Consider the following 16,312-nt stretch of genomic DNA (forward strand, 5'->3'; position numbering starts at 1 on the left):
TGGCGAACTTCTATCATCCTTTGCTAAGACACATTGTTGCGAGCCCTTCAATCATTGCAGGACATTTATCGAAGATCTAGCCATCACTCGCGTTGAGACGTGCATTTGTTTGCTTTGCCTTCCACCACCGCCAACGGCAGAGCGAAAGTGCCTTCCTTTTGAACGCTCCGACCGATACGATATTTGCTCTTTCCTGCTATAACATCAAACAGTCCATTGACTCGGCCGAATTCCTCTGGATGCTGTCTTAGTTCCCAGCGGAGCACGTTTAACGGAAAGATCATCCGGGCTCTAATGTGTTCGAAGCTTCCATGGGAACATGCTTCCAAGTCTTGAAGGATTTGCCTGGCCAACATCAACCTCCGACCTTGGTCTACGTATGGCCCAAACTGAGATACGACACTGTCATGCTCGCTGCTTGGGTGACCTCTGTAGCGGTGAAGCAAGGCCGCGGCGAACAGGGAATATGACAAGTCCAGAGCGTTCAAAGTCGCCGAGGTGATCGTTGTCCCGGCCTCCTCCCCGAAGTCGACTGAGCACAAATTTTGGTCGATGTTTCCGGGCGGGCAGGATCGTGCCTGTTCAATGGAGATCTGCAAAAGCTCCTTCCGCAAGGCCGTCACGGCATCCAAGCCACACTGGAGTCCGCGTAATACCTGCACGAATTCCACTTGACGGGGAACCGGGTCCGCCGATGCATCCTGGGAGATTATGGAGTCTCCTTGATGGGATAAGTCTGAAAGGTAAAAGCCGTAGTCGATATACCTCTGCTCAAAATTTTTGTGGCCGTCCACCCAAGGCTCAGTCAACCATTCCGCTCGCCCCAAGAAGGACGGCCTTCTCTGCATCATGCCGACTATCATGACATAGTACCTCGTGGATTCGAGGATTGTCTGCGTAAGCGGTGAGTGGTGACATCTCGGGCCACGGAGCTCCAGGATTCGAGCAATGCCCTGAATATGATTGAACCAGGAAGTCATGTTTTCGGAGGTAGCCTCAAAGGCCTCGTACAAGATCATACATCGTGCAGCAGCTAGAGTCTCCTCATGACGCATCAGAATCGGGTCATACAGCGCTTGCTGCATCAGGCGCAGCGCCTGGCCATATACCTGGTGGCCTTTGATGACGGTTGCTTGGTCGTCGTTCAGCCTTCCTAGACGAATGCATGCCAAGGAAAACAATGCTTGCCGAAGAGTTTCGGTTGGGAAGGTGATGCGGAGGGAGTGATACAGCCAAGCTGGATCAGCAGTCTTGCTTGGATGTTTCAATGATCTTGAAGCGTAGCTCTCGTAGAACGCGGAAATCAGTTGGTCTTCGAGTAAACACTCGCTCGACGGTGAACGAGCCAGTGGCGGTATGTGCCCAGAGTCTGTGGGGGCTGCAGCAGTTGAGGCAGGACCAGCATGAGTCTCGTCCAGAGGCTTTCGCTTCTGTAGACCTTCTTGGCCTCGATTTATGAACACGGGGTATCTGGCGTAGCCTTCGCAGTGTCTCCCTGACGTGGTGCATCTTTGACAGGAAGGCTTTGCCAGATCGCACTGAAGAAGAGATTAGCCTTTCAATTCCGGGCCTCTGGTGATCCAACGGTACGTACTCGAATCTTCCTACGCCTGCAGGTGGTGCAGCCCTGTGACCTTCCTGGAATGCCGACCATGTTTACATTCTGATATTGGTGAAGGAGGTGCGCCGATACAAGAACTCCAGAAGGGCCACCTCAGTGAGAGAGCAAAGAAACCAGAGGTGGTCATCCTGGCTCAGCCTCAAGAGGTCACCGTCATGATTCCCTTCGTTGGGCTACGGGAGCTGGAACATGTCCAGGACGCTCATCATCGGACGTTTCGGACATGTCCAATAATGGGCGATGGTCCTAATGATGTTCACAGATGCCGTTGATCTAGCATCATCCTGATCTTTGAGCTAACCAAATTGTGGTGCCAAGTCCCGAAGTCCCTATGACTGGAGGAAGAAGATCATTGGATGAATTCAGGAGCGACCAGACTTACAACTACCACGGGAGGCTGCCACAAATAGACTCATTCAAGTTCCAATTGTCTATCATCGTGAGAAGGGGTATCTATCACTCGCCAAGCGCTCAGAAAAGATTCCAAAACTGCACAGAATAGCCGCCCAAACCCAGCCAACTCCATCTCGCTCACACTTAATAAATATATGGTGGCGGGGCATACTGTAAATCCTCCTCAATATACCCCAGCAAAGGGTCGAAAGTGCACCGACTGAGTATCGCCGCTGGCTTTGCAGTACGAAGGGTGACCGGAAGGCTAAACTCCGCGTTGTACGCAGTCTTGACATTGTCGTCATTACTCATTTCAAACTTCATCACCAGGTCGAGTGTGTAGGAAATACTCAAGAGGTCCGTCGATATTGATGGGTGTGTAGCCGACTCCGGCAGAAGGAGATTGAGCTCCATTTGCGTGGTATAAGATGAGTCTACCAATGTCGAGTTGTATGGTGGTGGTAGCGTCAGGGCGAGCTTCTGCGTTGATACCGTGTCGGATCTGACCATAGACTCTACAGCCGAGGATCCAGTACTGAAGACCCTCCGTGTGAACCATTGCGTTTTGATCGAGCACTTCAGCGAGTCTGACAGCAACGATTGTGCTTGTCGCCGCGCATTCGGAGGAAGCCTGACGTTCACCGAGACAGGAATCGTCAACCTCCGACACCCTGTGGCAAGTCTGGACGAGTCCGAGACAATGAAACCCAGCTTCTGGGGCATACTCACCGACACCTCCGGTTGCAAGTGAGACCCGAAGTAGCGCAGCGACCGCCTCTGGGGCTTTGCCATTTGTTTGAGACTCCCAGACTGCTCATTCGATGACACTTCAACTTGCAAGGGTGTGTGTAGCGAGGAGACATCGACAGGGCAGCTTAGTCGTCGGACGACGTGGCCAGATGCTGAATGCACGAATTCGGCTTCGAGCTGGTACACCACGTCGCACCGTCCCTCAACCAAGTGTCTATCCCTGATCGCTGTCACGCGTGTGATGTATGTGGAACCTGTCAGGGACATGGAGGGCATGAAGCCGTCGACGTCGCCGTCGCCGTGGCAGGATGATTTGTTCTTGCGTGCTCCTCTCGTTGGAGCCGATGATGGTAGGGGACAGGAGAAATCGAGATGTTGCTCTTCAGTCAGTTGGCGAGACGCGGAGTATGCGGGCTTGAAAGCGAGGGCCGACAGGACTTCGGTCGATGGATTCAACTTTTCAACTGCCACTCTCGACCCGATTGTGCTTCGAATTGCACCTTGCAGTCTGATCTTGACCTGGTCGAAGTGTCCATCCTGGTTGTGTATTGCGATCCGGGCGTGCAACCTTAGATGGGGTGAAGCGCTGGATTTGTCTTCGATGCTTGAGAACGTCTCCTCTGCAGCGGACACGCCGAGGACGTGTATCGTTGGTGTCGACATTTGATTTTTTTTCCGCAATCAGGCTGAACGTGGAGATTAATAATACAACAAGTTCAATGTCTTGAGGAAATTTCTGTGAATCTTGTCGTGACAAGTCCAGGGTATTTGAATGGCAGAGTGAGGCAAGTCTAGTAGCCTTGCTGCCTTGTTTCAGGGATATAGGGGGCGGCTGAAGACGCGTCTTGCTGCCCAATCCAAGGTGATTTCCTAGGCAACGTTGAACTTGAACCTCTCACCTTTGAGTTGACGCCCAACGCGGGACGCTCGCCATCTTATATTGTGGACCGTGGGCGCCATACTTGTTCAGGTTTGTGACGCCTCACGAAAATATTATTATTGTAAAATAATTCCCAAGCGAGGCGCTTCAGTATCCACGGCGAAACGAATATGCGCTGCCAAAATTGCTTGCCGAATTTCAGGCGGGTGCGCCTTTATCACCAAAAAGCGCCATCAGCACCTATCACAGAAAGCCGCGGAGACAAGATCCAGCGTTCCTCCTTGGCCGGGCACTGGAAAAGGACGGGCCAGACCAGCTGCATTGGGCATGCGAGTGCGAGATGGGCACGTGTACTTTCGGTTCTTCGCTTGGATAAGCCGTAAAGGGCTAGTGACAGCAACTCTCGCCCTCGCAGATCTTGAAATGGCTAGCCGCATAACAATGAACAAGGTCTGGCTTCAACGCCTCAGCCTTGTCCACGACAACGCTTTCTGAGTACCATCCGGTTGACTCAGACAGAGCTGAAGATCCCCAATTCGCCGCTAGCAGCGACCACCTGCCGGGCTCAATATGCCCACTACAGCCTCGCCTCAGTCCCCATCGCATTCTCCCAACTCTCCTTCCCCTGGAAATATTCAATTTTCCTGCCAAGGTGTCGTCTCCTCAACCACTCACTCGCCTTCTCAGGCACGTCTTTCTCGTCGTTTTGGGGCTGCAAATCAATATCTCCACCTTGTAGTCGGCCGAGCTTGACATCATGTCCCGGTCGACAGAAGTAGACGAGACTATATCGAACTTCGTCCTTTTGTGCGCCGGGGGGAGTAACCACACGATGCAGATTACTCCGCAACCGACCAGCCGTAAACTTGACCATCGCATCGCCAAGGTTGATGATTGCGCAGCCTGGCATGGGTTTGACGTAGACCCAGTCCGAAGTATTCGGCAGAAGAACTTGAAGACCACCGATCTGGTTGAAGAGAATGGTTAGTGAGCCGAAGTCCGTATGCTCTCCTAGAGCTGGGTTTGGTGTTGCGTCCTGTGGCGGCGGAGGTGCGCGGATGAACCGGGTATGACAGCCCGAAGGTTGTTCAAGGCGGTGGAGGTCCGAAAGGATGCTCGAGCTAGGTAAATTGAGGGCGCGTGATAACGAGGTGAAGAGGACTTGCAGTACCGCGTCGTTTTGTTGGACGTAAGTTTGGAGCAGATTGTGGTTCGAGGCAATAAGCCCTGGTTGTGGCAAGGCTTGCTGGCTGATGCTAAGGATGTCGTCTTTGGCTATGTCTGGGACCCAAGGTAAGCATGAGCATAGAGAACTCTCGATACTGGACTCCAGCTTACTGTAAATCTCGTTCCTGTCGAGCGTCCCTTTACCGTCGATGACCTCGGCGCCCATAGCCTTGTAACCGTAATACTTTCCCTCCTTCGCAAAGTTGTACTTGTTCTTCTCCACCAATGGCAGAGCAAACATATCGCGCTCAAGCTCGAACAATCGGCTGGCACTGGCCAGGAGGCGTTCACCTTCAGGTGACCCGCGCATATCGAGGTAGAAAAAGCCCAGATATCTGCTGGCATCATATAGCCTCTGCACCTCTGCAGAGTCATTTGCGATGAGTTTGTGAAGATGAAGGGTTGTTAGCGGCGCGGTCGGCACGTTGTCCGGGAATGGTACTTGCGCCATTGTTGATAATACCCCTGTTGCCAACGACTGACCGTCGATGTTGACCTTGGAACCTACAGTCTTAAGATCCTGTACGCGACAAATTTGAGGTGGGAATAGCAGCTGGGTACGAAGCCTAATCAAGCCACTTGAGTTCCAGTAACTTACATATGCATGACACCTCCGAGAGGAGCAAGAGATGGGAGATGAGGACTCCATCCAATCGACACTCTCTCCAACTTAAGCGGCGATCGTCGCAGTAAAAGGCCAGCCCGGCCATCATGCCGAACATCTTCTCCTCATACTGAATGATGACCGCGACACACAGTAGGCTGCTTTCGAAGAGATGGGGAGATGCATAGGAAGAGGATGGCGGCAAGTCTCCACGCCGAGGATTAATAGGCTATTGCAAGCCTCGGGGTCTGAATTTAAGCGGTTCTGGGCGCACGCCTTAGCGGTTTCTTGAACTCTAGGCGTCTATTTCGGCTCCAATCAACCCATTCGAATGGCGCCATCATGCTGGCGCTCATGAGGGGAAACCCGCCGGAGATGGGGGGCATCATGGGGGAATTTTGTGGAGGCTCACTAGGCTTCCACGACTGATTTCTATCTAACGTTTTCGCTGCGCCCCATACGAGTACTACAACCAAACCACAAGGCCAAGATGAGATCGACATTCCTCGTATAACATGATGGGACTGGGACATGTTGGACACAATTGGAGTAACCAAGAATGGAAGGCCGTAAGTATCATCACCAAAAGATCTTCTTAAGTATCGCTCAAGTCCCGTCACATGCACATGTAAGTCCGACCTCTTATTCCACCTCCTGTTCGCAACCGTCCGAGTACTGTCCCTAGTCTTCAAAATGGCCAGCATATCCAGGTCGCACGAAGTGCGCGAGATCAACGACGCAGGGAAAGTCGCCGACATCCTTCAACAGGTCCACGATGAGAAAGACGCCGCCGCGGTCCATGACGAGTTGGCTCGTTCCAAGGCCGGCGGGTACATTCCTCAGACCAGCGAGGAGAAGCATCAATCTCAGGCCTTGAACCGCAAATTCGACATATTTTTGCTTCCAGTCTGCGTGATGATATATCTCTTGAACGGCCTCGATCGGTCGAATCTGGGTAACGCGCAAACAGGAGGCTTTACCAAGGATTTGGGCATTCCTGCTGACACCATCAACACCGCGACGTCGCTGTTCTTCTGCACCGTGAGCCTTAATTCCCCTTCTTCTGCACCTTGTCAACCCAGATGCAGTGTTGCTGACGGCGCCGGCTATATCACAGTTCGTCCCCTTTCAACCCATCTCCACCGCCATCGGCAAACGCGTCGGCCAAGCACGCTGGCTCAGCTTCATCAGTTTCGGCTGGGGGATCCTGACCCTCGCCCACGCCTTCGTCAAGACCAAAGGCCAAGTCATCGCTGTGCGGTTGTTGATCGGCGTCTTTGAAGCCGGCTTGTATGTCTCTCACCGCAGCGCCTGTCAAACTGGTGAAGCAGCAAACAAACTGAAGCTCCCCATTGTTTCCCCAGATCGTCCAGTCCTCCGAAAGCACTGCTAACGCCACGAACAGCTATCCTACGTGTGTATCGTATCTCTCGACATTCTATCCTCGCTTCGATCTGGCATACCGCATCGCCCTGTTCTACGGGTCATATGCCGTCGCCGGCGCATTTGGCGGCCTGATAGCCTACGGCGTGTTCCACATTGATGGAAGCCTGTACAGCTGGCAATACCTGTTCATCATCGAAGGGTCGATCACGCTGCTCGTCGCCATCATCACGCCGTTCTGGCTTGTCGCGGGGCCGAAACAGGCGTGGTTCTTGAAGCAGCATGAACGTGAGTATGCCGAACGACGGATGGTGATCGACTCCGCCGCCAATCTCGATTCGACGTACAAGATCACCAAGCGGGATATCCTTGAAGGCGCAATGGATTGGAAACTATGGTGTGTGCTGCCATGGAATATCCTGGCCAGTATCGCGCCGCAGGGTTTTACCATTTTCTTCCCGATCGTGGTCAAGGTGAGCAACTCAATTTCAATGCCCAATCCCCGATCCTCAGGTTTTCCCACGGCCACGAGCTGACCCGGCATGTCATTCAGGGCTTGGGATATTCCGGTGCAACGGCAAAGTAAGTACCAGCAAGCGCGTGTCTAGCAGAGATTCGATGCTGACGATTGCTACAGCTTGATGACTGTCCCTCCATACGTGGTCGGAACCGTGGTCCTCCTGATTGTCGCCGCCTCGTCCGACCACTTCCACGAACGCACACTGCACATCCTCTTCGGCATCACAGTCGTCATCATCGGACTGATTCTTGACATTGTCCTTCCGCTAGAAAACGTTCACGCCCGCTATGGTGGCCTCGTCGTCCTTCTCGCCGGCACATTTGTCGCCGCACCCATCACCGTCGCTTGGTTGGCGGGCAATACGCCAGAGCCCGGCAAGCGCACATTCGTCCTCGGCATCAACGGCTGGGGGAACCTTGGCGGCATCATCGGTAGTGAACTGTACAAGCCCAAATACGGTCCCGATTACCACTTCCCGCTCAAGGTCACGGCAGGCTTGATCGGCGTCGCGTGGGTCGGATATGCTGCGTATCATTTCGAGCTCAAGTTTGCAAACAAGTATAAAGCTCGCAAAGTGGCCCGGATGACACCTGCCGAGATCGAGGAAGAAAACAGAAGCGAGAAGAGGTATGCCGATCGTAAATACACCTTTGTCTACTCGCTGTAACAGAACGGAGAGTGGATTGGAGAGTGATACTAGTATCTGTCCAAAGCACGTAGCAGATCCAGTTCGAGTAGAGCTACTAAATCAAATATCTCAATTAAGTACAATTGCATCTCAGTTCAATAGTTGAGAGACAGTCATGTCCAATTCAATCCTAGATTTATCATGGAGAGCCAATCAAGCACCCGCAAAATACTAGTAGTTACCGAGTAGGATACTTTCTCAAATTTGCGCCCCTAACGCCATGCTTTTGACTCTGCCGTATCAGCTACCCATCCAGCAGGGGAGAGCATACTAGTAATAGCTCAAATTCCCAAATCCACGGCTTCTGGAGTCCGCAGTGAGATTTGTAGAGGAGCTTTCGTGAGACGTCTCAATTGGGCCCAAGAGGGTGAATTTCCACCTTGTGCACTTTCAATTGAGGCAACGAGGAATCCTCCGGCGGGCCAAATTACCAATGTCCCAGATCAGTCGACTTCCCGGATTTCAGAACCCCAGCCCCATGCCTCTCGCAGTTCTCTGACTCGTTGCGCAGTGGATGCTCCCGTCTCTTTTTCAATATTTCCCAGCAATTCCAGAACCACGAACCTGTCTTCTTTCTCTTCGAAGCACAGCCCAGCCAGGTGAAGTGAATGGACCATCTGTCTACTCACAGCTGGGGGTGGCTTGCCCAGGGCGATGCCGCAAATCTGGCGACTATGATGTTCCGACTCTTCCGAGACTTTTCTGAACATACGTAGCCGGTTGGCCATGAACCTCGAATCGCTTTCGTCCACCGGCTGCTTAAGAAGGAGCAATATCTGCGCAAAATGGTAAAGTTGTAGTGCTGCCGCGCACATGGGCACGCTGAAGAAAATCCGTGTAAATCGTGGTCTGGCCTCCGGAGGTTGCTCGTATGGATGTTGAGCCACAGCACCCATCATTGCGTACGGCTGGAATGTAAAGGGCAGGTTGTCATACCAATCCTCCAATTGCCGGCGTAATTGTTTCCATCGAGTAATTCGATTCTGCACTGGCGTGGGTGTGCCGGTCTCTGAGGGCGACCGGAAACCCAGCGTACCAGGACTGTCAAAGACGCTTGGGGTGCCTGATGAGTTGTTTGCCGCCTCGTCCTGAGGAGCAACGAAATTCATGATCCGTAATACTATCCAAATGAGAGTACAAGCCACCATGTCTTCGCGGTCCCCTGGCTGGTATGACACAATAGAATTAACTGGTGTCGAAGGATCACTATAGGTTAGCGTACCATCATCAGTTACGGGTAGGCCCAGGGCTTTCCACATAGTCAGACTGTCAGGGTCCAACCGGGTCTTGGAACGATTGACATAAGCTGCCAAATAGTCTGCTCGTGCAAAGTTCCAGAATGCTGCTCGGCTGGCTTTCAATGAGATGAACGGATTGGCCCTGGGACTGGGGTTCGTAACCGCCTGTGGAAGAATTTTGGTATCTAACAGCGCTTTGAACCCGTCAAGGTGCCTATCGCGTTTCGTCAGTCAAAGGCAATAGGGAAGATAAAGTATTACGTACTGTGACCAATCCTTCGTCGGGTTGTCCAAGGACTCATACAAGGAGAAAACTGATATGGCGGCGACCAAAGCCTCCATGTCTGCTCCAGCAGACGACTGCTCGCTTATGCGCCGCCTTTTGTTGGAGCCACTGATTGCGGACGGCTCTTTATTGCCGGCATCGGGAAACATCCTTGTGGCATTATATCTGGAGGCATGTCCAGTCAGGTCATTGCTGGAGTCGCTCAACCAGCGTTGCAAGAAAATCCTCAGGTAGGATATACCCCTATCGTAGTAGTTTGCCGCCTTATAGAACCAATCGGTATGCTGCAAACTACCTTCTTCCCCCAACAACGGCACGAGATGCTGCAAGTCGTGTTTGGACACGCCTCTGGCCAGAAGCTGACCGATCTGGTTCGCAGCGACAGCCGCCATGGCGGACCTTAGCATTACGTTTTGGACTGCTTTCAACGGTACTATTCGGCTGAAGTAGGTATCCAGATCGAAAAGGTCCATTCTGCTTGACGTCAGCTGGGGGCGAAATCAACATCTCCGCTGAGATGGGACTTACGAAGGCGATACTGCTTGTACAAAATGCCTGGTCAGCGCAGCCAATTCCGTCGTGCGTTCGTGTAGATACTTCTGGCTATACTCCGGTCGCTTCCGTCCTCCTTCAGAGCTGTCATAGACTGACGACCTCCCGCTGAGAGAGGCATAGTCGTTGGTGAGCAGGTCCTCGTCGGTTTCAGGCTCGTTGGTGTCGGTAAGGATCACTGGAAGACCTGGGATAAACCCACAGGCATTGTTGCCGTTGGCGTAATATGTGTCAATGTCTAGGTCGAAGTAGTCTTCGCTGACATAGGTATCGGTCTCTGATGGCGCATATTGCGGTTTGCCACGCAACAACTTGGCTGTGCCTTGTTCTTGGCCGTACTGGAATTGGTCCAGTTGTTGCGGAGTATGCTGGTTACCGATCGAAGGAAGTGAAACAGGCCGGCTGGCTGGTGGCTGAGGAGATGCAGACGCAAAGAATGGTTGAGGTGGCTGGCCAGAAAACACGTTGAAGCCTGGACTTTGTGCTTGACTAACACCGAACAGAGGATATTGAGTATTTGGCCCCGATAATCTGGGGCTGAGTGATGCTATGCCCGGGAGAGTGAGGGGAGTCGAGATTGGCGGTGAAATGATGTCCGGAAGAGCGTTGTTGGCATGGCCTTGGGTTGGAAACCCCTGGTGTGGAGGGGTGTTGGTCTGTTGAGGCTCTTGTTGCGTAATTGGGACTATAGTACTTGCGGGAGGAGTGTTGACAGGCCTCCTCGAGAGATCTGGCATAGGTTGATAATTGCCATCATACTTCCTTCGGACCTTGACACCCTCATCCAGGAATTTGCGCTCGGTATCATAGCCAGTACATGGTCTGCCCAATTTCTCGCATCGTAGACACCCCGGAATTCTCTTATCACACTAGTGGCCGTGAGCGACGAGAACAGCCGTGGGATAGTACCGGATACTCTTACCTTGACCCGGCGTTGCCTGCAGGAATGACAGGCTCTGTCGGACACAGCTACGCCATCAGAAGCGTTGGCTTCCATGCGCGGAGCGACTCCTTGTTGCTCGAGAGGGGATTGAAAGGTCAGAGGGGCAAAAGACTCCGGAGCAGTGGCATCAACAACAGTTCCCCAAATCGGCCTGGCGGTAAAGGGTACAAATCAAGGAAACTCAGACGAAATAACGTTCCAGGCTTGGACAGCGGGCGAGTATGGAATTGAAATGAAGGATAGATGATAGGATCTGAGCGGGCGGAGAAAGAAGGTGGATGGAAGGTGGTTTGGGCTGACTGAAAAGGAAAAGACGGAGCGAAGTGGCATTGTAATCGCCACGTGATTGCTGACAAAGTTCATGCGGTGTAACGTAAATGCACGTGACCACTTCTGCACGTGATCCACCATTCCGGCGTACCGGCTTGGTTGAGTTGTTGAGTCTCTTTTTGTGCTGACACAAACGAGCAATTTCTATCACTCAAATGCCTCCCATCAAGCTCCAAGCTCTTCAATTCGTCAGCTGATACTAGTATCGGTGGAAACTGTCACGGAAGGCAAGAGTTCGCAAGAGCATAAAGTGGTCTGATCGCCCTCGACTCCCTCTTCTGGTTCTTTTTCTCCTTCTTCCCTCGCCTTTCGCTGATGGCTGCCGAATCAGGCTAGACAAGGCGATGAGATGTCTCTCACCATCCAGAGAGTAAGCCGAATCCTTTGGATTGGGTAGCCCGTTGATATTGATGCTGATGCTGATGCTTGTCCTAGCTGTTCATCTATCCTGTCAAATCTCTGCCACCAGTGCAAGTCACTTCCGTCGAACTCACCAATGAAGGTCTTCGCTTTGATCGATGTTTCGTCCTGGTGACTCCTCCCAAGGACAATTCACGCGAGGCCAAATTCTTGACCATCAAAAAGCATTTCAAGCTCATGCTATTTAAACCCACCATTGACGACTCCTGGACCAAGCTGACCATCAGTCACATCCACGCCAATCCACCGTCTTCAATCACCGTCCCTCTTACTCCATCCCCATTGTCGCTGCTTCAAAGCAAGACCTTCGAAGTCAGCATTTTCGGTACGACGGCCATTGGCATTGATCTAGGCGAGGAATCGGCTTCATTCTTCTCCAAGCATCTCGGTCAAGATGTACGGCTCTTGTCCATTGGAGGCACAGGACGTCGTGAGATTCCCGGGGCTGCCTACCTACCCAGTCAGCACAATGCCCTCTCCTTAGCTCTGAGAGAGGGCCTCCAGCCTCAGCGTATCCGGTTTGCGGATGCTGCTCCCTTGCTCATTACTTCTACGGCATCAGAGGAAGACGCTCGGTCACGTCTGCCCAAGGAATGGCAGCACGAGGACATCATCGTGCGCTTTAGGCCAAACATCCATGTGGATGTCAAGGGTCAACTACCAGCATACGATGAGGATAATTGGTCCTCACTCCTTGTTCGATCCCAATCCGATGAAGCACAGGAAGTCACCATCAAGTGTATCTTCCGCACCGTGCGCTGCCTTAGTCTGAACGCTGATCCCGACACTGGCGAGATGATACATCGAGATCGACAGCTTTACGGGCTACTAGCTAGCGACAGGAGAGTCAACGACAAGTTTCCCCGTAAGTCTATCCCTACCTGATGAACATATTTAGTTTCGGTCTAACAAACTCCCAGACAAACCTGTGTTCGGTCAATACGGCTTTGCTGGACCATCGGGTGCCATCCTGCGCACTGGAGACCAAGTTTTTGTAACCGAGCGAAAACAGCGGACATAATAGTCGGATGACCAGCCACATTCTCCATTTACGGAGTCGAATCGACATACCTCGTTCCTACATACAGTTCCTGCGTGCACGTCGCATACTGTGCCACCTGAGTCTTCCTGCCGCCGCACCGTCACTACCCAGGACTTGATCGTCACATATACCCCGCGCAGTAATTCAGTGTGACAGGGTCAGCAAGGTGCGCTCCGCGAGTCCACAGCAGTGCAGTGTCCATGGGCAGGACAGCACGACAATTCGCAGACCCGACAGCCATGGCCTTGCTATCGAGACACTTGCCAAGCTCAACGTCACAATGACCGACATACCTTCCTTGAACGAGCCCTGGCTACCTTCTGTGTAAAACGGCTACGGTCAAGCAGGTCGCAGAAGAGCAACAACGCTGTGCGATGCTAATACCTCAGACTACGACCATTGTCGTACTAAGCCACAACTGTCCCCAACAGATACGGCCATTCGAGAAATGACTTGAGAACACGGCTTGACCACCAATGACAACATCCAATATGAAATCATTAACGAACACGACCCATTATTTAAAAGCCCATATGGCTCGGACACAGTGGTCATGATTCAACGCCGAACTGGATCAATAGGTCCATACGAATCTATTTCCATATAATGCTTTATAACCATCATTAATCTCATCAATGGGTATCATCACGGCCGTGATCGGTCTATCCCGGCCCTATTGTCCGGCAAATGTTGCTGCATCTGTCCATCTTGAACTCCTGTCGCTCGGTGCAAAATTGACAATTCTCCCATTTGCATCATGTCTCACCCAAATGGACTCTCCGGCCTCACCACGCCGCGTCCCTCCTTCCACTTCCGTTCCTTCTCTCGATCAAACCTCCAAATACCATTGATGCCTTTCAGTCTCTCGACCTCGCCGTCATGGCCCACCATCTCGAACAACCGCTCGATGACTTCTTTATTCTCGCCATCCAGGTCCGGCGTCCGATTGAAGAACATGCTCTCCCACTGCTGGCCCTGTTCCTGCTCTTGTTCCCTCATGCGTCTCTGCGCCTCCTCGAGCTTACTCTTCTCATTTACGATAGTCGTCTGATCACCCCGGCGGATTGCATCAAACGTCTCCTTCCACGCCCGTCGACTTTCCCATGGGCTCTGCTTCTCGACAGGCGCTATCGTCGCCGGCACAGGCTGGTTCTTGGCGTCCGCTAGGTCAAAGACCTCGATCTCGTGGCCGTGCGTGTTGTATATGCTGAACCGGCTGCTCCAGTGTCCGCCCATCATGTATATGGCGTCCTTGGTTATATCGTCCGTCCGGTACACGCTGGCCTCAAAGACGTTGCGCTCCCCACCCCACAGTTTTTTTGGGATGAATTTCATCTCGGCCGTGAAACCAGTGGAGCTGATGATCTTGTATGTGTCGCCGAGTTCGGGCCAGGGGACGCCTGTCAACACACCCCGTGCCCGTACATCGGGTAGCGGAAGCAGGTACGTCTCGTTGTACTTGTCGACCGTCAGCAGGGCATGGCCAGATTGGCGAATGATGATCGATGTGCCGGACAAGGTTGTTTGTTGCGTGGAGTAGGCCTCGGCGTGGACGCCATGCTCATCGGACGACAAGTAGCATGCCGTGGTGGGTGGGTGATGGGAGACTTGCTCGCTTATCACCCGGACTGTGGAAGAGGTGTCCTTTTCCGAAGACAAGTCATGGTCGGTATATTCACACAAGAACAGTTCGCCAAGGAACGGGTTGAGCGGCTTCTTCAGGCCCTCTTTGACGGTCCGCCCGACGTAATATTGTCGTTGGAGCGAGGCGAGGTACAACTTGAGGACGGCCAAGCACCGCTTTTCAGGCGAGGTCTCATGTGCGGGTGCTGTGAATAGTGATGGTCGTTCGGCCCAGTAGCTGGGGAATTCGGTGAGAGATTGAGGGGCGAGGATGAATGGCGGGGCAGTGATGTGTGAGATGTCGCCTGAGACTGTGGCTAGGAAAGAGAGGAAGTCTCTTAGGGCGGATACATTGCCCAGCCTGGCGACCATTTTGTGTTAGTTTCGACTGTCGACTAAAAGTGTGGTGTAGAGAATCAGTCGTGGAATATCGTGGATCAAATGTTTATAGTGACGGCACTTGATTGGGGGGAAATGGAAGAGTCACGAGCGACGGTAGCGAGATATAAAAATCTTGTGGCAAAGATAGAACGTCCAAGAACTGGGTGGCGTGGAAATTCGGTGAAAGCTTTGGGACTGAGGGACATAAAAAGAAAACACTCGGGTATTTGTATCTTCTCGTATTCAATAGAAGGGAGAATGGAGAAAGGGACCAGGAACAGCAACGAGGAAAAGGAGTGGAAGATAATGAATGATCAGGCTCACCTTCCATCACTTGGTGTGTGGCTCTGGCTTTGGCGACTCGCATCCGAATCCCAGACCGACGAACCATCCGACTGTTCAGATTCGCTTTTCTCCCTGCTTCTTCTGCGTTTCATCTTTACTCGCAGTCTGTCCATATTGGCGCTAGATAGGAAAGACGGGGACGGGAGCTTCGTTATCGTCCACCAGCCTCACGGGTTGTCACCGGCCGCGCGTCCAACTGGCGTAAGCGGAGATTCTCCTGGGTTAGAGAACGGTTTTTCGAAACAAAGGTTAAGCGTCAAGCGATGCGAAAGGGAAAGGGAAAATTTGTTGAGATATTTGGAGCGTTTCAAAAATAGCAAAACCCTGGTCGCTGGTCGGCCTGTGTCACGTCGAATGCCTGACGATGATGAAACGAATAGAGAAACACCAACCTATCACCGTCGGGCAATGACCACCCAGGATAATGTAAGCAACGGCTACGAGCATGTGAAAAGGTCGTGATGGTCGTGATGGTCGTGATGGTCGTGAACGGCGTCCACGAACCGACCAGATTCTTCCAGCGACGTCCCATCCGACAAGAAACGATAGCCTTGTAGCGAATTGCTGTGCATCGGGGAGCAGGAAGAGGAGACCAGATCAGATCACGCGTGCCGGCGACTTCTTCCGAGTTCTCGTATGAAAATAAAAAAACCACTGCCATCTCTTGACCATCTTACGCACAAGACCATCTCTTTGTTCATCTCAGCTCACTGTGGCGACTGGAGTCAACCTTCGCACCACACCCATCTTACATCCGGTATGTCCTCAAGCCATTGAGCACGCAGCTTTTCAATTTCGTGCGGATGGATGACGATCCGAGCGATCTCCAGACTTTTCGAATATGGTTAAGTTTACGCGGAATGCGAGCGAGGCTGTGCATTGCTGTGAGCGATTTTCCCAGTAGAGTGGATTCTGTGGACAATGCGTGGTGATTTTGGCAACTCGCACCCAACTCGAGCATAATCAGACTCAATGAACCGAGGTTGAAGAGTCTTGATATCTCTGTACACCTGGTTGCTGATAATAATGGTATCTCTAGCCATTCTCCAGACGCTGTGGTACAATGTAGTTGCCTGCTATTGAGAC

General features: G+C 52.4%; 7 protein-coding genes across 8 annotated transcripts; 2 read left to right on the plus strand and 5 right to left on the minus strand.

The window, feature by feature from the left end:
* Window positions 1-18: 18 nt before the first annotated feature.
* On the minus strand, window positions 19-1,798 carry PV05_06058 (uncharacterized protein). The gene is made up of 2 exons (XM_013462645.1): window positions 1,595-1,798; window positions 19-1,538 (listed from the first exon to the last, which is right to left on the minus strand). The coding sequence occupies exons 1-2, from the start codon at window positions 1,652-1,654 to the stop codon at window positions 84-86; spliced, it is 1,515 nt and encodes a 504-aa protein (XP_013318099.1). The 5' UTR covers window positions 1,655-1,798; the 3' UTR covers window positions 19-83.
* Window positions 1,799-2,028: 230 nt separating this feature from the next.
* On the minus strand, window positions 2,029-3,810 carry PV05_06059 (uncharacterized protein). Its single transcript, XM_013462646.1, has one exon. It carries the CDS (start codon window positions 3,425-3,427, stop codon window positions 2,159-2,161), a length of 1,269 nt encoding a protein of 422 aa, XP_013318100.1. The 5' UTR covers window positions 3,428-3,810; the 3' UTR covers window positions 2,029-2,158.
* Window positions 3,811-4,051: 241 nt separating this feature from the next.
* Window positions 4,052-5,507, minus strand: PV05_06060 (uncharacterized protein). Its single transcript, XM_013462647.1, has 3 exons — window positions 5,470-5,507; window positions 4,983-5,375; window positions 4,052-4,925 (listed from the first exon to the last, which is right to left on the minus strand). The coding sequence occupies exons 2-3, from the start codon at window positions 5,320-5,322 to the stop codon at window positions 4,222-4,224; spliced, it is 1,044 nt and encodes a 347-aa protein (XP_013318101.1). The 5' UTR covers window positions 5,323-5,375; window positions 5,470-5,507; the 3' UTR covers window positions 4,052-4,221.
* A 453-nt stretch (window positions 5,508-5,960) lies between these two features.
* On the plus strand, window positions 5,961-8,103 carry PV05_06061 (uncharacterized protein). The gene is made up of 5 exons (XM_013462648.1): window positions 5,961-6,516; window positions 6,593-6,765; window positions 6,881-7,331; window positions 7,412-7,440; window positions 7,496-8,103. Exons 1-5 carry the CDS (start codon window positions 6,169-6,171, stop codon window positions 8,043-8,045), a joined length of 1,551 nt encoding a protein of 516 aa, XP_013318102.1. The 5' UTR covers window positions 5,961-6,168; the 3' UTR covers window positions 8,046-8,103.
* On the minus strand, window positions 8,024-11,502 carry PV05_06062. Of its 2 annotated transcripts, XM_013462649.1 has the most exons (4): window positions 11,065-11,502; window positions 10,119-11,011; window positions 9,570-10,064; window positions 8,024-9,518 (listed from the first exon to the last, which is right to left on the minus strand). In XM_013462649.1, exons 1-4 carry the CDS (start codon window positions 11,137-11,139, stop codon window positions 8,510-8,512), a joined length of 2,472 nt encoding a protein of 823 aa, XP_013318103.1. In that variant the 5' UTR covers window positions 11,140-11,502; the 3' UTR covers window positions 8,024-8,509. The 2 variants fall into 2 exon arrangements, with proteins under 2 accessions (XP_013318103.1, XP_013318104.1); XM_013462650.1 differs by having other exon boundaries at window positions 10,119-11,502.
* A 74-nt stretch (window positions 11,503-11,576) lies between these two features.
* PV05_06063 (uncharacterized protein) lies at window positions 11,577-15,498 on the plus strand. Its single transcript, XM_013462651.1, has 3 exons — window positions 11,577-11,785; window positions 11,851-12,700; window positions 12,756-15,498. Exons 1-3 carry the CDS (start codon window positions 11,765-11,767, stop codon window positions 12,854-12,856), a joined length of 972 nt encoding a protein of 323 aa, XP_013318105.1. The 5' UTR covers window positions 11,577-11,764; the 3' UTR covers window positions 12,857-15,498.
* On the minus strand, window positions 13,430-15,766 carry PV05_06064 (uncharacterized protein). Its single transcript, XM_013462652.1, has 2 exons — window positions 15,206-15,766; window positions 13,430-14,861 (listed from the first exon to the last, which is right to left on the minus strand). The coding sequence occupies exons 1-2, from the start codon at window positions 15,337-15,339 to the stop codon at window positions 13,640-13,642; spliced, it is 1,356 nt and encodes a 451-aa protein (XP_013318106.1). The 5' UTR covers window positions 15,340-15,766; the 3' UTR covers window positions 13,430-13,639.
* Between the last annotated feature and the right edge of the window lie 546 nt (window positions 15,767-16,312).

The sequence above is a fragment of the Exophiala xenobiotica genome (assembly GCF_000835505.1).
Source record: "Exophiala xenobiotica strain CBS 118157 unplaced genomic scaffold supercont1.3, whole genome shotgun sequence".
NCBI classification, from domain to species: Eukaryota; Fungi; Ascomycota; class Eurotiomycetes; order Chaetothyriales; family Herpotrichiellaceae; genus Exophiala; species Exophiala xenobiotica.